This window comes from Dermochelys coriacea, chromosome 5 (genome assembly GCF_009764565.3).
Source record: "Dermochelys coriacea isolate rDerCor1 chromosome 5, rDerCor1.pri.v4, whole genome shotgun sequence".
NCBI classification, from domain to species: Eukaryota; Metazoa; Chordata; order Testudines; family Dermochelyidae; genus Dermochelys; species Dermochelys coriacea.
Genome location: NC_050072.1, coordinates 126,324,425 through 126,345,378, shown reverse-complemented (window position 1 = coordinate 126,345,378; position 20,954 = coordinate 126,324,425). Strand labels below are relative to the sequence as shown.

Here is a 20,954-nt window from a genome sequence, read left to right as displayed (position 1 = left end):
TATTAGACTCAGGCATGGAAATGAGAGGAGTATCTCCCAACCATCTCCCCTGAATTCCTAGTTTAAAGCTCTTTTAATCAGTTGTGCCACCTTCCATCCTAGAAGTCTATTTCCCTCCCTACTCAGGGGGAGTCCATCCCATGAGAACAGTCCCCTGCCCGTGAATGCCTCCCAACAGTCAAACATCCCAAAGCTCTCCCTATGGCACCATTGCCTGAGCCATCTGTTGATCTTCATTATCTTGTCTCGCCTTCATTCTCCTCCTCCAGGGACAGGTAGAATTCCACTGAAGATCATCTCAGCATCCATTTCTTAAGCATCTTCCCCAGCCTGGCAGAGTCTCCCTTGAAGCACTGCAGCATCATTTGTTCCTGCATGAAGGACAATCAGTGGATTCTTTCCAGCTCCCATTAGGATCCTCTTCAGCCTCAGGTCCACATCCCATATCTTAGCTTCCTGGTCGTCGGCAGGTGGGATTGAACCCGGGGCCTCCGGAGCTTAGTGCACGGGCTTCTACTGCATGAGCGAAAAGCCAACTGGCTGTTAAAATGAGTCTGCTCTACAGCCTTATCTATCTCTCTCTTTAAATGGTCTCAGTGCCACTAGATGGGACAGAGCACCATGCCCAGAAGGTGTGTGGGTTACAAGCGCACCCTTCTGTTCTCCGCATCAGCTCTGGGGACAGGCCTGTCTGTTCTTCTTAGCAGGGAATCCGCAATCACATGGACCTGCCTCTTCCTGGTGATGGTGCAATTCTCCAGCCTTCCACCTTCTGTTTTTTCTGACTGCAAGTCCTCTTGTCTTCTGTTCTCACTTGCAAACTTCTGAGAGTCATCCTCTGTCTTCCTGGGGCTCTGAACTCCATTGACTCTTCCCCTTGTCTTGCTGAACTAGCCACTCTTCCCTTCTGTTACTGCCTGCCTCTCCTCTTCATTTTCCAACTCAGCGAACCTGCCCCTCAGTCCTGGGCACTGCGAGAAAGTGTCACAAGGGGTGTTAACCCAAATGCTAAATTCTGTCCAGTTTTCACCAGAACATTTCCACCTCCAGCCTAGGTATTTCCATCCTTCCTGTTTCCATTCCCTGCCCCAGTGGGGCTACTTGCATTAGCACAGTTATGTGCTGTGTAAGTGTCTGCTTCACTAGAGCCCAAGTTACTACACCAGGACCCGATCCAAAGCCCTCTCAAGTCTCTGTAAAGTCTTCACAGGCAGTAATTGCTTTTGGATAAGGCCCTGATAACATTCTCCATTTGCACACAAAGATTTGTTTCTTGTGCAAATCTCCCTCGTTTTGATACTAATCTATCAGACTTCAAGTAATGGAAGTGATAACGTGAAAGACGTTTAATACATGGCTGGGCACAGCACTAGAGCATATGCTGCTGTCCTGGCTGGAGAATGCTCTAAGCGACATAAATGATCCTTCTCATTCTTAATTTATAAGATCATTTGTTTAGGATCTACCAGGATTACGATGTGTTTGTGGTGAAGGGGGTAGGTGTTAGAACTAGCTGTTGCCTAAAAAACTAACTAAAATCTCTTTCCCTATAAGCAGATGAGTGGAGTTAATGACTTGGAAGGGAGGATGAGGACACTGCCGGGTGCCATTGCAAAGCATTTCATCTGGGAAGCATCATTATATAATGAATGTAATCTCCCACCTAGTGCCTCACTCATTAGTGCAGCCAATCAGCTTGCAGTAGCCCTCCTCTGAGTGTTTAATGTTACGGTTCAGTTCATGTACGGTTCATGTGCCCTTTCCACATTCTTATTGCTAAGAAACAAATGTTTCCAAGCATGTAGCCTAGACAACATGGGTGTCACCACCCCAGTGTGTGGTAGACCTGCCCAAAATTGTGAACTGCCAAGAGCTGAGGGCTACCTCTCAGACATTCACCTCTCCTGTGTGCTGCTGTAGGGATAAGCACCTGTTCCACATGGTGTCTATAGCGCTACAATCATCTTGACCATTTAGCTTCAGGTCAGCTTTCGGTGGAACAGTTAGGACCCAAAACTAGTCACAGGTACCATGGCAAACGCATTTCATTTGAGAAAACCAGTTACGGTTGCTAAGTGAGAACAGGCACAGAACCAGGCACTTGAGAGCAAGGACATGAATAGTTAAGCGCATCAGAAATCTTATACTCCCCGTATACTAAACCAAGACCTGATCCTTCACTCCTTTACATCAGTATCCCTCCATAAGAGCTCACTGTCAAGAAGTTTTTTCTGATAGTCTGAATTGGTTTGTCAGGGTTTTTTGGTGAATTTCATTTCCTACATCCTTTCTGAAGGGATATTAATTTTTCAACATTCTGAACTCTTTAGCATTCATAGAGCACAGGGCCACTTTACAAATCTATGCTGATAAAGAGGTATAAACCTTTATGCTTCAGCCTCCAGCTTTCAGAGGTTAGGAAGGAACTGTCTCTTTGAGCAGGTTACTTCCTTGCTACCTACTGCAGAGTTTCTTGCACGTTCCTCTGAAGCAGGTGGTACTGGCTGTTGTCAGCGGTGGGACACTGGGCTAGACGGACCACACTCTGATGCAGTCTGGCAATTCCTGTGTTCCTACATTGCTAACTGGGTGGCTCCTTGGCACGTTCAGCATGTTCATAGATGTACTTGGAAATGCTGACAGATAGCACCACATTTTTAAAGGGGTCTCCATCGAGCCTCTAACTTTGCAGGGAGTGTCAGATGCCTCCAGAACTGACAGCACTTGGATGTCTAACAACTTGATCTGAAGATACAATCAAGGAGACATCCAAGTGCTTTCATTTGCACCCACACTTTAAGTGCAGGTGCAAAGCATGAGGCTGGTTAACAACGTGGCCTGTAGGCTCTGCCAACTGAATCCCCAGGCATGTGGGAGTGTTTCATTACCAGCCTGTACAGCACCTTGCTGTTCTGTATGCACCGCACAGCATAGGTCAGCTCCCTGAAGACGCTCCCTTCCAGCTTGGCTCGCCCTTGCGAGCAGACAAAGACCCCACCTTTCCCATCCCTGAATAGGCACTTCCGAATGAGGCATCCTTGCAGAGAGCTGGCGAGAGACTGGGCCTCCTTGTCCCTCTGCAGCTCCTGCTGCAGAGTTTTGAGCTCCAGGTCCCTCTGCAGGGCGGTGAGTCCATCGGTTTGCGGCCTGCTGTGGATCATGTGGGCCAGCATGTGGCTCAGACCATGGGCCCGATAGGACAGTTTGTACATTGACCGGTCGTCTTCCTCATTCTCGCTGCTCGTGCTCAGCTCACCGTCACTAGAGTCTGTCTCCAGGGTCATGGCTTCCCCCTCCTTTGCTATATAAAGTTTGCCATTGACTTCAGCCTCTTTCTCACCTGCTTTTTCAAGCACCAGCTGAGTCTTGGAATCAGGAAGTAAATTATTTTGGTCCCCACCCACCACGATCTCACAGGTCCTTAAGTTCCTTGTTGGCAGACCGCCCCAGCCGCCCCACTTCGACGCGTTGCAAAGCGCAGGGTCTGACGCCTGTAACACGCAGTGAGACTTGGCCAGTGTGGTTAGGTGTTTGCAGGCCCAGTTCCTCTCAGAGGAAGGGATGCCCTCTATGGTGACAGAGGCATTTTCGCTGCCAGTGAACTCACAGTTTTCCAGGACCCCAAGGGCCACGCTGTGGAAATGGATGCTGGACTGATTGAAGGTGCAGAACTTCACCTGGCATGTCCCCGGGGCGTGGATCTGCAGCTGCCCATTCTCAAAGTTGCAGTTGTCAAACTGGACGTGGCCAGAGGTTGTCTGGAGAAGAACGATCATGAGACAAAATAAATACAAAAATAACTCACATTCCTGGGGATACCATTATGTCCCATTCCACTTCTCAAACCATTCCCCCTCCAAAACACACACATCTAGTGGCACATGGAACTGGCGTGTGTCATGGGTAACCGACACCCATTGGCTTCTGCACCAAGAGTCCATGCATTTAACTGCCCCAATCTCAATCAGTTACCTTTATGATGCTAGATAGCGTGGCATGTTCCAGGTGCCACATCCCATCAACTAGGTGACTCAACATGACCTGTTGGGACCATTGAACTGAGCAGCATCCATCTACTATGAGTTGGTCCCTACCCCTGGCAGTTTTAGTTGTCAGCCTTTTTTATACAAGTTGTTGGGCTCACTACAGGTGTAAGTGGGTGAAATGTAAAAGCCAGTGATATAGAGGAGGTTGGACTAGACATCCTAATGGCCTCTTCTTGCCTTAATACTTATAAATGTACCAGGAGCATATACAGCATCTGCTCTACATACTATCACACATGCTCCATCTGTTGTATGCCAGGTCCCAAGCATTGTGCAAGAAAGTTAAATGTTTCTCTCACACATCTATGGGTCAGCGTTAGGCAGGGAGATTGCTTTAGCACTGGAAACTTCATTCACTCTTCACTGTTGTCCCGTGAACGTGGCGCTGGATTGCTGACGTCTGTCATGTCGTCAGCTGTCCCTTCCATGGCTTGGGGGGCTTTGTGACACAAACCAGCATAGCTTGTGTGCAGAAAGCCTTGGAGATCAGCCTCAGTAATCTTTATGTACCTTGTGGTGAGAAAAGACAGGACTCTCCTACAGGAGGTGCTACAAAGCTCTCTGCTTATCCTCACAACAAGTACGAGACAGGCAGTGTCAGTGTCCCCACCTTGCCCTGACAACGTACATGAGCCATGACCCACAGGGATCTGGTACAGTGGTTCCCAAACAGTGTGGGAGATTTCAATAAGAAGATACAATCAGTGACTGGGGACAGGAGCTCCCAAGCCACAGGAATCATTTTGCACAACTCTCCAATTTTTATACCTGACCTTTTCTTCGTCAGCCACACATTGCACATTCCCAGGGTAAAGGAGCAGACTTTCAAATCAAAGCGCTAAGATAAACAAATGAAGAACATTGCAGTATTTTAGCGAGGGATCAGCTAGATCGTGCATCTAACACCTACATCTTTACCCCTCCTCTTTTTTTTAAGCTACTTAAAAGGGACAGTATCAAGTCAATTTCAGGCTAAACAAATTATTTTGTAAAAGCTTTTGCAAAATCTAAGCCCAATTCATGGCTCCATCTTCTTTTTAAAATAAAAATATGGGAAATGGGCTTATTTGGAAGGAAACATTCTCCATTCACTGTCTGCAACCCAAATGCTGAAGCGTTGAGCTGATTATGATCCAGAAAGCAAAACTGATGGGGAAGGGAAATGTATCTACTTTCATTGTGGAGGCTGAGAGAAATGGACAACATCACTAAATAGCATGCAACAGTGAAGAGTAAATTAATCTGTGTTTCAATAATCTAAACAAACACAGAGCAGGAAATCTATTGTTTATTAAATATGATTTTTTTTTACCCTGACAGTTTTTCTTTTTAATACTTGTATAGCACTTTTCCTCTGAGCATTTTAAAAACAATTAAGTTAAATGAAGTAGATAATTAAATTATTTCTAAAAATAACAGAGTTCCACTACTCCTGTAAGGTAGGTTTCCATTTTACAGACAGCTCAACTGAGGCAAAGCTCTAGAGGCAAGAGGTCAGATTTTCAAACTTTTACTCTCATGGCTGCGCCTCGAGTAGCCCAATTGGCTTCATGGAGTACAAATGTCTGGACCAGGCCCCAAGGTGACATGGGCAAGATCAAATAGCTACCATGCCAAAAAGAGAATTCAGGAGTCCTGACTTCTCTAAGCCTTGGTAACACTACTAAAAAAGAGCATGAATGAGATCATGTGTGTGCATCCTCCAGGAAGACATGTCATAGGGACCACTCTGACCTGCATCTCACAGGCCACAAAGACCCCCCAGCACCCGCACACTAAATCCAACAATCAGAATTAGACCAAAGTATTACAGCCCTCAGGAGACTAAACTACTGTGAACCACAGGCAGAGAACAGGAGGGACTGAGGTGCACCAGCACTCAAAGCCCTGCAATGACAGGGAACTGATTTACTGAGATACACCCAGATGCCCCACACTCCAAGCTGCAGAGGAAGGCAAAAACCCTTCCGGGTCCCGACCCGGCAGGAAATTCCTTCCCAACCCCACATACGGCAACCAGTTAGACTCTGAGCACGAGAGCAAGAACCAGCTGGCCAAAGAAGAGAATGCTCACTGCCGCCTCAGAGCATCGTCCCACCCCCCCGCCCCTCCCACGTCCCATCTCCAGCCAGGGCCACCTCGAACGCCCTAAAGACACCCATTGTGAGAGTTTCCGACCCACCTTGTACACAACGGGGGTGAACCAGGCTGGCATAAAGACCACGTTGCACAGGCGAGTGGTTGGGCAGTGCTGATCAATGCTGACCAGCAGGGCCACATCTCCTAGCTTCCCCTGCCCCATGATCTCCACTGGCACCTTGAGGATGATCTCACTCTGCTCTTCGTATACCCCCGGCAGCAGCACAATCCGGTCGTAGACGTCGGCCGAGGCCAAGCCGGCTCGGAGGGTATCGAACTCGCAGCCCTGCCCCACGTGGAGGACACGACGGTCCTTCTTCCTTCGGAACAAGTAGAAGCAGTGGGAGGACTCAAAGTCCTGGGTGTTTTTGGTCCAGGTTTTTGAGGCGACGTAGTGCTGTTTGAAGGCTTCCCGCCAGGACTGGGGCTCCACATGGGGCTGGTTGGGCCAGTTCGGGTGTCTGCATTCAATGCAGCCTAGGCACAGCTGGCGCCATCGGGTGTTATCCAAACTGAGGATCAGCTCGTACCAAGCTCGGCAAACTAGACTGCAGCGGCCAAGGTCAGGCAGACGCAAGTAGGATAAAATCAGGCGCCACAACTCCACCGGGAGACCACTGATCTCCATAGTCACCTAGCAACAGTGGGACACAAAGACAGGTGTTAGACAATCAAAGGCAGGCATTGGTTAGACCTGTGACAGTTCCTTCCTGTGGCCTCAGTCTCACTTCATTCCCTGTATATGTCCAATGGGTTTGTTCTGCAACCACTAGCTCCGCCCCGCCCTGCCCCTCAAGGGCTGGCTGTGCTGCCTTTGCCCTTCTCCTGGCCCCAGCTGACCCAGAGAGAGAGGCCAGGACTGAAAAGTGAACCCAACCTTCCTGGATGGCTGTGCAGAGCACCAACAACCCACTCCCTGCAGAATCCAAGTCAAGGCTTCAATGCACATCAGGGGCCTCATTCAGCACTGCCTGGCATCTCATGTGGGCAACTACACCAGTGCCAAGGCAGAGCCCGGTGCCACCCAACCAGAATGATGGTCTTTCACAGTCACTGATGTAAAAAACAACAACAATACCTAGCAGCCGATGGGCCCCTGGAGCGTGTGACCTGGAGACCAAGGAGCCAATCAAGTACGCCTGTTCTCTGGGCCAGATTCGGTGTTGCCCTATGACCATCTACATCAGTGCAAAGGGACAGGTATAACAACCCGAACAGCACTGGCACAGGGTGTCTTCAGCAGATGGGTGTTTCGGGAGACAGACCAGGGGCTGCTGCAAATCCCCTACAGGCTGTGGGCAGGAGGCGGCACAAATTAGGACAGCTATATCAAAGGCTGAACCTGCCCTTATAGGTCCAAAGGAGGATCAGGGTGGTCATGGGTTGCATCCTCCTGATCCTCATGTGCTACCCATGCTGCTGGCTGCTCAGCTAGCCAAAGGACAAGGTTGAATTTTTTAAGTTGACTGGTGTTTAGGACTGTGGGGCTTTGAAGACTGCTCCTCTAGGGCATAGTTTGGGCACTCAGCTGTCAGGCATGGGAAGACAGTAGATTTTCCCCTATAGAATATAGCTGCCTCTTTCGTGAGCAGCAAGATCCTTACAGAGCTGGACATTTAGCCCTCCCAAGATTTAAAAAATAAATCCCTGCTACTCCGAGACCCATAGGGGTTCTGGAAGCTCTGCTATTCAGCCCTGTGGCTTGACATCTCTTGAGATGTTGTGTGAGATGAGTGACTCTGTCCTGTTGCATCCAGGCAGCTCTTAGAATCTCAGCACAAACAAGGCTGAATTTTAGGCTTGTAGTCTGTAACACTCTGTAAATTCTTCAGATGCACCTTGGTCTCTCTAGGATGCCCAGGGTGGTAAGCATTGCTTTTCATTTCTATCCTGCAGCTTCAGGACTCCCAGGAAAGGGGAGTGGGGGATAAAAAGGATTACCTGGCTTTATAGATCCCGCCAGCACAATAATCCCCTGTGCTGTAAAATAAATCAAACAGTGGAAGAGGTAGCATTGTACCTCACACTCAGAAATGAAAGGCGTTTGGGTTTAGTGAAGCAGGAAAATCTCTGTGTGGAAGTTGCTGTCTGCAGAAGGTCACAGTAGACAACTGAAGGAAGGAGTGAAATCCAGGGCTTGACGAGAGTGTATTTACCAGGAGAACATTGAACCGTTTGCATGCAGTGCAGCTGCACTCTGAAAAATGGTGATGTAAAACGACACCATCTGGCTGAACAGATCTTCTGGTGTGCACTGAGAGTCAGACATACTGGCTCCAGTGACATAAATAAGCTTTTGCTGCTTTTTTGAGGTCTGACGGTCCTAACGCAGCTATGGGTCTGTGAGCCAGATTCTAGTCCAGCTTGTGCATTATCCACAAAACGGATCACTCAGTTCTAATCAGTGAATTGGGTGCTGCGCTGGTACCAGTAAGGCAGTGGTTCTCAAACTATTTACCACTGTGGGCCGCATATGCAGCTCTCTAAGTGTTCGCAAAAAAGAAAAGGAGTACTTGTGGCACCTTAGAGACTAACAAATTTATTTGAGCATAAGCTTTCATGAGCTACAGCTCACTTCATAGGATGCATTCAGTGGAAAATACAGTGGGGAGATTATAATTTATTTATTATTTTCCACCGAATGCATCCAATGAAGTGAGCTGTGGCTCACGAAAGCTTATGCTCAAATAAATTTGTTAGTCTCTAAGGTGCCACAAGTACTCCTTTTCTTTTTTGCGAATACAGACTAACACGGCTGCTACTCTGAAATCTCTAAGTGTTATGTGGGCTGCATCCAAACAACATGTATACTACCTGTATAGCCCTGAGGAGGTCACATGGGCCACAGGTGTGTGCTCATTGGGCTGCAAGTGGCTCACGGGCCACAGTTGAGAACCACTGCAGTAAGGGCCCGCTTTTAAAACAAGAGTGGGTACAGGCCTGACCAACGGTAGCATCTGGCCTTTATCAAGTGCCTTTAGTACTAGAGATGAAGAGCAAAGAGAAAAGGACCTAGCCTGACCTCAGAATATAATATGCTTGCAAGATGCTAGCATCATGGACACAAAATAAACAGGGAACCTCGCAAACAAACCCCAATCACGTGACACAGCAGAACTGTGCACTAAGGTGAACTTGCCAAGGCGTATGCCAGAGGTAGGGTTCCCAACAGGCAACTGTATTAAATGAGGAACTATGGTTTATGAGACTGATGTTCCCTTTTGGGGGCCTGATCCCCTGGCCGCTCAAACTACAGCTTCAGGCCTTACCTTTGGGGAACCCATCATGACCTTTTGGATTTACTTGGAATCCACCCAAGCCAGGACAGTCATAGCCAGCTTCCTGACTCTGTACAGATAGATACCCCTAAGCCAAGCTCAGGAGAAGTGGGGCCAGCAATGGCTGATGAAGTTCTGGAGCTCTTGCCTCTGCTTCTCATTCTTCATTTGGGACACAGGTCTAACGAGGAACACTTGGAGATTCTCTGCAGCCTGATTTCATCAGCTCAGTATTTTTTTCAGGGGAGGGGCTGGGGAGGGAGTCAGTCCTTCAAACAATTGAAAACTGTGCTTCATATTTCAGAAAATGAGTTCTTCTTTCATTGGTTTGGATTCCATGATCTGAGAAAGGGAAATCCAGCTTCTAAGCTGAAACAGACTTTAATTAACGTAAGAAGCCTGTAAAAGAGGCACTTCTAAATGATGGAACATTTGTATCCAGATCAATAGATGAGGGATTAGCCATGAAGAACCCTGGGGAACGTGATTTGGGATGCATTCTCAGCTGAGCTATGCTCACCGGTTCTCTGTTATGATAAAGAGGCAGCTATGTGAAGCAAACCCAGAGGATTACATTTCTTCCATAATGATGTGCCCAGTACATCTTGCACCATCCCATAGTCACCTTTCCAGTGATTTCACTGGGGTTTGGATCATGCCCACAACACATACAGAAGTTTCTCTTTACAGCCCACAAATGTCACAATGAAACCGGGACAGTAGTTAACTGTTGAAAACTTAGATCAGTGTTCAAGGATTAGTGGGGCCAGGAATTATGTCAAATCTGTCTCCACAAGAGATTTAAGATAATTTCTCTCTATTTTAGCTCATTGTTACATTTGTTAAATATTGTTCTCCTCCTCCTCCCATGGGCCCAACCCTGCATTCCTCCAATGGGAGGGCCGGGTGCAAAAGGAACACAAGACCTAGCTGGCTGGCTGAAATCTTAACTCCACTCAAGTCAGTGGCAAAACTCCCATTGATTTCAACAGGACCAGGATTTCACCCTGGATTTCTACTTTACATTGCAAGCCACAATACATCTCTCTCCTACTGGAGACTTGCAAGCACAATCCTCACAACAATATTTTCATAACACCATACTATCGATAGCTCTCAACATACACAAATATTTATTCTCAACAAGCATGAAAATGGCTAAAAAAGAATGTCCTGTTAATATGAGCTCTGAGGCTGGAAATGTCATTACTGGTGACTAGGAAATAAATCTATAATGAAAAATAGGGTCCTGAATCTTCCACCCAGGCTCTCCTTATTGCAGAGCAATGGTGTTGAATTAATGATGTATATTACAGAAGTGTCTAGAAACCTCAGCTGAGATCAAGCCCCCAATGTACGAGGAGCTGCACAAACACAGTAAAAGACAGCACTTGCCCCCAGAGAACTTACCATGTAAGCAGACAAGACAAGCAAAAGGTAGGCATGGTGAGAAAGCAGAAGTGGTTTGCACAATGTCCAGGGGAAGGCCATTGACTGAACAGGCACAAAACCCAGATGTCCTGAGGCCCAGTCCAGTGCTCAGTCTACCAGACCACACAGCCTCAAACACAGTGTGGTGGTTCTGGTCAGTGGCTCTAAACACAACATCATATGGTTTCGTATTTACTCTTTCCCAATTACTTACTCATTTGACTGTATCACCCCTTACGAGCTGAGTCATGAGCTCAACTTGCTACTTGAAAAATCAAGCTATGTTTCATAAAGTTTAAAGTCAGAAAGAACCACTAGCTCATCTTTCTGTGGATCACAAGATATCAGATTGCATCCAGGTACCCCTAAGTTGAGCCCAGTGACTTTAGTTAGACTAAAGTAATTGGCTGCAGAATTTTTATGACTTGTGATGATGTATGAATCAGAAAAAAAGTAAACTCAAATTACTTCCCTATTACTAGGAATCTAGATTATTCAAAATAACATTTAGGAAATCTAATTTACATTTCACCATTTATACTGGTTATTTATAGGGCTGTCAAGAGATTAAAAAAATTAATCACCACTAATCGCACCGTTAAACAATAATAGAATACCATTTATTTAAATATTTTTGGATGTTTTCTACATTTTCAAATATATTGATTTCACTTACAACACAAAATACAAAGTGTACTGTGCTCAGTTTATATTTATTTTTATTACAAATACTTGCACTGTAAAAAACAAAATAAATAGTACTTTTCAATTCCCCCGTTACTAGTCCTTTAGTGCAATCTCTTTATCAAGAAAGTTGAATTTACAAATGTAGAATTATGTAAAAAAAACCTGCATTCAAAAATAAAACAATGTAAAACTTTAGAGCCTACAAGTCCACTCAGAGCTACTTCAGCCAATCACTCAAACAAGTTTATTTACATTTGCAGGAGATACTGCTGCCCACTTCTTATTTACAATGCCTCCTGAAAGTGAGAACAGGCGTTCTCATGGCACTTTTGTAGCTGGCATCACAAGATATTTACAAGCCAAATGCTCTAAAGATTCATATGTCCCTTCATGATTCAACAACCATTCCAGAGGACATGCCTTCATGCTGATGACAGGTTCTGTTCAATTAACGATCCAAAGCAGTACAGATCGACGCATGTTAATTTTCATCATCTGAGTCAGATGCCACCAGCAGAAGGTTGATTTTCTTTTTTTGGTGGTTCGGGTTCTGTAGTTTCCACATCAGAGTGTTACTCTTTTAAGACTTCTGAAAGCAAGCTCCATACCTCATCCCTCTCAGATTTTGGAAGGCACTTCAGATTTTTAAATCTTGAGTCAAGTGTCGCAGCTATCTTTAGAAATCTCATATTGGCTACTTCTTTGCGTTTTTGTCAGATCTGCAGTGAAAGTGTTCTTAAAACAAACAACACGTGCTGGGTCATCATCCGAGACTCCTATGACATGAAATATATGGCAGAATCTCCCCCAAAGAGTTCAGTCACAAATTTAATGAATGCATTATTTTTTAACAAGTGTGATCAGCATGGAAGCATGTCCTCTGGAATGGTGGCCGAAGCATGAAGGGGCATATGAATGTTTAGCATATCTAGCATGGAAATGACTTGCAATGCCGGCTACAAAAGTCCCATGTGAACAGCTGCTCTCACTTTCAGATGACATTGTAAATAATAGGCAGGCAGCATTATGTCCTGTAAATGTAAACAAACTTGTTTGTCTTTTCAATTGGCTGAACAAGAAGTAGGACTGAGTGGATTTGTAGGCTCTAGAGTTTTACATTGTTTTGGTTTTGAGTGCAGTTACGTAACAACAAAAAAAATCTACATTTGTAAGTTGCACTTTCACAATTCAGAGATTGCACTGCAGGACTTGTATGAGATGAATTGAAAAATACTATTTCTTTTATCTTTTTTAAAGTGCAAATATTTGTAATAAAAATAATAATATAAAGAGAGCACTGTACACTTTCTATTCTGTGTTGTAATTGAAATCAATATATTTGAAAATGTAGAAAAACATCCAAAAATATTTAATATATTTGACTTGGTATTCTATTGCTTAACAGTGCGATTAAAACTGCAATTAATCACGATTAATTTTGTTTAGTTAATCACATGAGTTAACTGTGATTAATCGACAGCCCTAGTTATTTCCTATCCTAAATTTGATTATTGTCTTTGTCCAAGCTGAATAAATTTCACTTTTCTTTCTAGTCAGTTTCATTTCCTGGTGTTCGAATAAGGTCACAAATTCTACTAGGGCAGGTATGGGCAAACTTTTTGGCCCGAGGGCCACATCTGAGTATGGAAATGGTATGGTGGGCCATGAATGCTCACAAAATTGAAGTTGGGGTGCAGGAGGGGGTGAGGGCTCTGGCTGGGGGTGTGGGCTCTGGGGTTGGGCCAGAAATGAGGAGTTCAGGGTTTGGAAGGGGGCTCTGGGCTGGGACAGGGGGTTGGGGCACAGGAGGGGGTCGGGGTGCAGGCTCCGGGCAGTGCTTACCACAAGCAGCTCTTGGAAGCCGTGTCCCCACTCCAGCGCCTACGTGGAGGTGCAGCCAGGCAGCTCGGAGCACTACCCCATCCGCAGACACCTCCCCTGGAGTTCCCATTAGCCACAGTTCCTGGCCAATGAGAGCTGCGGGGGTGGTGATTGGGATGGGGGCTGTGTACGGAGGCCCCTGACTATCCCTAAACGGAGGAGCCAGCGGAGAGGGGGCATGCTGCTGTTTACGGGAGTCTAAACATATGCGCGCGGAGCAGCCTCTGATCCCGCTCCCCGGCTGGAGCGCGGGAGCAGAGCAAGCCCCAGACCCCGCTCCCCAGCGAGAACTCAAGGGCCGGATTCAACAGACTGGGGGGTCGGATGTGGCCCCCAGGCCATAGTTTGCCCACCTCTGTACTAGGGCATGTTGCAAAACAAACACAAATTTGCATTGAAACTGCTTACAAAAAGCTTAGAATCATGTTTTATTTTCTATTTCTTACACAAAATTGAAATTCTGGGTCTAAGTCACCTAATAAGCTTTAACACATTACCAAAACTAATGATTACTTCTTTATATGCAGCAGGAGGTTCTGAAATCTATTCCCCGGGGTCATTCAGGAAGAAATCTTTGAGGCCCTCACTTATGACTGAAGGCCATGTGGCCCTGAAAGTCTTACAGTCTTTTGTCTCCCGTAGTCTTAATCATGGCCGTCACAATCAAATAGCTATCAGAAGTACAATAGTTAAGGGAGCAGAGTTCTACCCAGGGCTTTATATGGGAAACTTATTAGTCTTGGGCTCCCTCCTATTCAGCTACTATCCATTAGTTACAGAGTAGTTTCCCATAGCTCAGAGAATAAAGTAATAGTGGCAAAATCAAATACCCTACTTCTTTGTATTGTCCAGCTTGCCTGTTTAGACTGGGGATTATGGATGGAGCCCGGTAAGGATATATTAATAATAAGTATTATTATTTACATAACAATAACAACAAAGATCACCTATAAGCACTTGTATAGCACTTTATATGTCCCAGTTACTGTACAAGCACGAGTTGATCCTTACACCCAGACTTGTGAAGTGTGCTAACAATTATCTTCCGCCTCCAACAGATTGGGGAAGTGAGGCAGGGAGCCCTGGTCAGTGAGTGGCAGAGTCAGTATTTGAACCCAGAATTTCCTCACCAAAATGTTTTGGAGTGATCAAAGAGTACATGGAGATCACTGCATATGCCAATCTGAAGCCCATAATACGCAGCTACTGCTGATTCAGGAAAGCACGTACACTTGGGCATAAGTCCATTTCTATTTAAGTGCGTGGTGATAAAACAGGTACTTCCACGCTTTCTTGAAGAGAGATGCTTTCCTGAATCGGGGCCATGTTTTTTGAACTAAAGAGGGCACCACCAATTTATAATCAACTCAGTTTAAAAAATGAAGTTAAAAGTCATATTCACCCTGCCCTGAGTCCCTGGTCCATTTATGGGGGTTTACAGTAATTGGTCAACGTTTTCTATTTCCCCGATTGCTTTTGTGAAAGACTCACATCAACGGGGACACTTACTACAGAGGGGAAAACAATGATGCTGATTGTACACAAAGCATTGTGGAAGCCACAGTGAACAAACAAATTAAAAAACAAACCAACAGCAGACTTTCCCCCCCTTTGCTCTCTGTAAGCTACAGTCAGCTGAGCTGCTGATTGTAGGCAAATAAATAAATACATAAATAAAAATAACAGTCAGGCAGAAATGTGATTTTTAAATTGATGGTGTCCTTGTAGCTAAATTAATCAAAATCACCACAAATACGCTGCAGTGCTAAATGCAGTAAAAAGGACCACCTTGTGCATCTCACCACTGCTGGACGGTCCCTTCTGGCTTAAGGTCTATGAGATGAATGGAACTGGGGGGAGGGGTCTGTCTGGCAGCTTTAAAGCTCTGCTTCATTATACCAAATCTGCTTTTGCCTGTGAAATCTTCAGTTAGAAAACTCATTTTTTCAGTGGATGCAGGTGTAGGGGGTTTGTAAAGGTCAATTTACTTTTCACAGCTCTGTTAATTAGAGGTATTCATGGGATGAATCCACCAAAATGAGACAGAAGATAATACCAGCCCAGGTTTCTAAAAGATTTCACAGACATTGGTCATGGAAATCCATCAGCAGCAGAAAATATGGCTTGAATAAACAGGAGCTGCACTGCTCAGCATACACCATCATCAGGGGATGTGAGTGACTTTTAGAGGAGCTGGACTTTGGGGTATAAGGCATTAGACACCACACATGCATTGTCTCTTCCCACTGCACAATGGGAGCCTCCCAGCTCTCACCAGAGAAATGCTTTTGACAACAGCACTAATCTGGCTTCTCCTAATCACGATCAGACACAAGCTTCTGGGGTCACAATCTGCCTCCACATGCACAGGAGCAATTCTTCCAAAGGTCAGTGGGACAGTGCACGCCTCCCTTTACTGCCAGCCAAAAAGCCACAGATCTCCTTCACCCTGTACCCTATTCGATCTCTGCCACCGATCTCCTTCACCCTTCCTATCTGCTGACTGGCGGGGATGTCCGGAACCGGGGAGGAGTCCCAGAGATCTTCATTGTCCTCTGCTTCTCCTGCAGCCTCCACCAGCCCAGAAGGACATTGAGTAGCTACTGGAACAGTCTCCTCATTTCCAAAGGAGGGAGATTCAGTGGGAGCAGCTCGCATACCGATTGTCCCAAGAGGGGCAGGCAGTGCAGCCCCAAGCCGGGATCCAGCGTCATCACCACAGCATGCAGGATCAGGGGCTCAAGGACCCCATGCCAGGGGAAGGCAAGGCCATTGGGAGCTCCAGACAACAGACCTGCCACCCAGCACAACGCTATCCTCCTCCTCAGGGCACACAGCTCCATCCTCAGCCATTGCCAGCAGCTCAGGGGCCTCCGGAATCTTCGTCCAGTCAGAAACAGTCCCACGGAAACCTGTCCCATCAATCTGTTCTTCACCCCCATCTCTAGAACCTGCCTCTGTGTCCGCTGCAGTGACGGGGCCCTCAGCCTCCAGGACTCTCCTCTGTCCAGGCACAGTGATGGGGTCACAGCAAAGGGTTCCTCGGGGGGGTAGGGAGGGCTGCTCCCTGAACAGCAACAGGCCACATAAGGTGACGGGGATAGACTCTGACTGTGCAGATGCAGGCTTTTTCTCCTGCAGGTCCCTTGCTGTCCCGATCCCCACCTCACTATCCTGGGGTCCCCCCATTCGTACCAGAGACCTCTGAGCCAGCAGCAAGTAGGCAGGAATCTCTCAAATGAGTAGAGTCACTTCTCAGGAAACATTTCATGTTTTCCAAAGTAGCAAACACTGTATAACCGGCCCTATCTATGACACCAGGCACGGGGGTTACATAGAACCACATACATCTGGGGCTGGAACAACAACACGCCTCACAATGGATTCATCCTGACAGCAGGAACTGCCTTCCCCTAACAGGAGAGATCAGACAGTGGCGTCCCAGTGTGGAAGGGAGCACTGGAAAAAAACAGCTTGAATGAGGAGTGCAGAGACAGGAGAAGGGCAAAAACAATAGGTACAACTGGAAAGTCTTTTAGGAGCCTGCCAACCCACCCGTTTACAAATGTACATCTCCGGGGGAGCCGAGATAGATGAGAGCAGAGGAAAAATGACTCATTGATCATGGTGCTGGGTGAGAGACCTGGGTTCAATTCCTGATCCACCATAGGCTTCCTTGTGCCTCAGTTCCCTATCTGTACAAGGGAAACAATGACACCTCCCACCCTCACAAGGTTATCGCGAGGATAAATGCATTAAAGTCTGTGAGCTGCTCAGATACCAGGGTGATGGGTCCAGAAAAGTACCTGAGATCAGACATGCTTTATTAACTGGTCTGGGGAAGAAGACAGCTCCCTAGACCCCACCCCTGGTACCAGGTGACTTTGCAGAGGAGGACAAAGCAGCCAGTTGGTGTCTGGAGTTTCACAGGTGGGGTCATTATATACAGGCTGCAGCACTGAGGACTGTTCAGTAGGGCAGCTGAATGGCAAAAAACCATTGAAAATGGTGGGAGCAGGAAGGGAGACCAACACAAAGACTCCCCATGGCAGCGGAGAGATCTTTCTGAACAGCAGCATTTCCTCAAAGGGTCAGGAACAGCTCACAACACAACTAGGTCCATGAAGCTGTCTGAAATCTCCAACCTCCCTGGGCCGCTTCTCCCCACCGACCCGCCTCCAACCTCCCTGGCCCGCTTCTCCCCACCGACCCGCCTCCAACCTCCCTGGCCCGCTTCTCCCCACCAACCCGCCTCCAACCTCCCTCGGCCGCTTCTCCCCACTGACCCGCCTCCAACCTCCCTGGGCTGCTTCTGCCCACTTATCCCCCTCGCCCACTTCTCCCCACGGACCCGTCTCCAGCCTCCCTCAGCAACTTCTCCCTACAGACCTGCCTTAGGGACAGTGCCTCAAAATCACACGGTACCCAGGACTAAATGTACCATTACTGCCCCAGGGTGGGACCAGAGGAATCCTGTTTCAGAAGCACAATGCCTTGGTGGGCAGGCAGCATACCCTCCCTCCTGCCCAACCTGAAATATATTCATGAAAGTGGATCTTTGTATTCCCCTGTGGTAACATTCCAAAAAAGGATCTACTCCAGGTTTAGCGTAAGGAAATATATTAATCTGGTGTACACAATGCAGCCAGTTACAACAAGTAATCCACAGGACAGAAAACCACGTTGGATGCCCATGTTAGAAAGGTACCACCACCTTTCCCTTTTGCTTGTATTCTAATGGGGTTTCATGTAGTTTTGATCAAAAGACTGGCAGATCTCCAAGATCCTGCATTGTTCCAAGTTCTGACTATTGAATGATTCCCTCTCCTCTCCATTCTGCCATGGATCACTCTGTTTTGAAACTACACCCTACTCTGAGGTCACCTCATGTCAAAATCCTACTGCAAGCGAGGAAAGAAAACAAAAAGTCCCACCACTCATTTTAAGCCACCCTTCCAATCACAAAATGGGTTAGAGATGTAGCTCAGCATACTTGCAAGTAATTCTAGAGACCGATCCTACCTCCACTAACGCTCAATTCCCTTATTAAAAAAATATTACCCCAGTAACTAGAGAAAGCACTGAAATTACTTTAAAACCCCATGTTAGACAACTGATTCCCCTACGGTAAATAATTGACTTCAACAAATGTTCTATATATTAAGTCAAAACAATATTCAAAGCAACAGCAGAGCTCTGGTGGCCAAATATCTGAACGAATGGTAGAAAAACTGCAGAATGCAGCAAAGAGTACAATGTGATAGAAAATACACGTAACAAAAGAACAAAGGGGAGACATTTAATATGTCTACTATAAAACTATTTCAAAACACAACACAACTATTTCAAAACACAACTTGTAAGTGAGCATTGAAAGAAATTGGTTATCTTTCCCGCGCTGTGCCTTAAAATGGTTGTGAACACACTCCTTGATGGGTGCCTCACGGTAGTAGAAGAGCACTTATCGCCTCACAAGCCACACAGCACTAATATTACATACCTCCAGTCCTCTCACAAGTGAGACCTTACAGACCTAAGAGTGGCTATCCTTCAACAAAAAAGCTTCAAAAACAGACTCCAACGAGAGACTGCTGAATTGGAATTAATTTGCAAACTGGATACAATTAACTTAGGCTTGAATAGAGACTGGGAATGGATGAGTCATTACACAAAGTAAAACTATTTCCCCATGGTATTTCTCCCCCCACCCCACCGTTCCTCAGATATTCTTGTTAACTGCTGGAAATAGTCTACCTTGCTTGTCACCATGAAAGGTTTTCCTCCTCCCCCCCCCCCCCCCCCCCCCCCGCTTGTGATGGCTCATCTTAAGTGATCACTCTCCTTACAGTTTTCAGAGTAGCAGCCCTGTTAGTCTGTATTCGCAAAAAGAAAAGGAGGACTTGTGGCACCTTAGAGACTAACACATTTATTTGAGCATAAGCTTTCGTGAGCTACAGCTCACTTCATCGGATGCATTCGGTGGAAAAAACAGAGGAGAGATTTATATACATAGAGAACATGAAACAATGGGTGTTCTCCCCATTGTATTTTCCACTGAATGCATCCGACGAAGTGAGCTGTAGCTCACGAAAGCTTATGCTCTAATAAATGTGTTAGTCTCTCAGGTGCCACAAGTCCTCCTTTTCTCCTTACAGTGTGTATGATAAACCCATTGTTTCATGTTCTCTGTGTGGGTACATCAATCTCCCCTCTGTTTTTTCCACCACATGCAACCGATGAAGTGAGCTGTCGCTCACGAAAGCTTATGCTCTAATAAATGTGTTAGTCTCTCAGGTGCCACAAGTCCTCCTTTTCTTTTCACAAGTGTGTGTAAATCCCCTGGTTTTCGGAATACGAGTTTCAACAGCATTCGCTTTCCTTCAGGGCCATTAGTACAAGTTACAGATGGTTTCCCCCTCCTTAAAGCAGCCTCCCCTCGAGGCTGCGTTCACACGCACATTACTTCCCTTCCGACACAGGGACGGCAAGCTTTGGCTCCCCGTTGCCTTCCCAGCCGCGGGCGAGGGTTATGAAACTAGCCTCAGCGCAGCCTTCACCGGCACAGCTGCACACCGCGACGCCGAGTGTGCCCAGCAGGGGACCCGCTGCAAGCACAACTCCGGGCGGCGGAGCGCCTGCAGCCCGGGCTGAGCACGCGGAGAAAAGCCAGGGCAGGGGCGCCCATGGCTAAACAATCCCCCCCCCCCCCGCCCGGGAAATGCACCGGGCAAGTCGGCAGCCCTGCAAGGGGGGGGGGGGGGAGGGAAGGGCAGAGTTCGCCCCCCGCCCCGTACCTTAGATCCTGCGGGGGAGCCGCCACATCCCGGCCGCGGCCGCGGGGGAGGCTGGGGTGGGCGATGCTCGCCCAGCCGAGCCGGGAGGAACAAACGGGAGCCCCGCCCCGCGCCCCGACCATAGAGAGCCGGGAGGGAGGGAGGGAGAGAGCCTCTCCCGGGGCTCGCGGCGCGTGCTGGGAGCCGGGCGGCAACGGCGGAGGGGGGGCCGCGCGGGCATTTCCCGGGCGCTGGGCGCTCCGCGCGCGCCGGGCCCTGCAGCAGGCTCCCTGGCGCCCCGTGCAGGGCCGTGCAAGCGGAGAGCGGGGCGCTGGGGGAGCCACTGACCGCCCCCTCCCAGGCAGCTCGGGCCGATGCATCATCATAACGCCCAGCTCTCCTCCAGCGCTTTTCAGGGGGGGCCCCTGGCGGCGCTTTGCCCATAAGGCGGGCTGCGGGCGAAGGGGGCGTCAAGCCGGCATCGCGCAGCCAACCGCCCAGCCTGGGGCTTTAGAAACAGCAGGGTGGACGGGCTGGAACCCAAGTTCTGAAGCCACGGGAGGGTGGCTTGCACTAGGGGGACCGGGTAGCAAAATCGGGACAGGAGGTGGCGGGGTGGTAATAGGCCTATATATAAGAAAAAGCCCCAAATATCGAGACTGTCCCTATAAAATTGGGATATCCGGTCACCCTAGGGCCTGTGGGTGGTGCCACAACTT

The 20,954-nt window shown here is 47.5% G+C and overlaps 1 protein-coding gene across 5 annotated transcripts in view; it reads right to left on the bottom strand.

The window, feature by feature from the left end:
* The window catches only part of FBXO10 (F-box protein 10), a 67,879-nt gene extending 47,358 nt beyond the window's left edge, over nt 1-20,521 (bottom strand). For 2 of the 5 annotated variants that reach the window (XM_038401505.2, XM_043514424.1), the window contains exons 1-3: nt 20,257-20,423; nt 6,229-6,819; nt 2,889-3,758 (exon numbers count right to left, since the gene is read on the bottom strand). In XM_038401505.2, the coding sequence (XP_038257433.1) occupies nt 2,889-3,758; nt 6,229-6,813 (1,455 nt within the window). In that variant the 5' untranslated portion in view covers nt 6,814-6,819; nt 20,257-20,423. Of the gene's footprint in view, nt 1-2,888; nt 3,759-6,228; nt 6,820-7,263; nt 7,375-20,256 lie in introns of those variants that run through there. The other 3 variants (XM_038401506.2, XM_043514423.1, XM_043514425.1) reach the window with 3 other exon arrangements.
* Between the last annotated feature and the right edge of the window lie 433 nt (nt 20,522-20,954).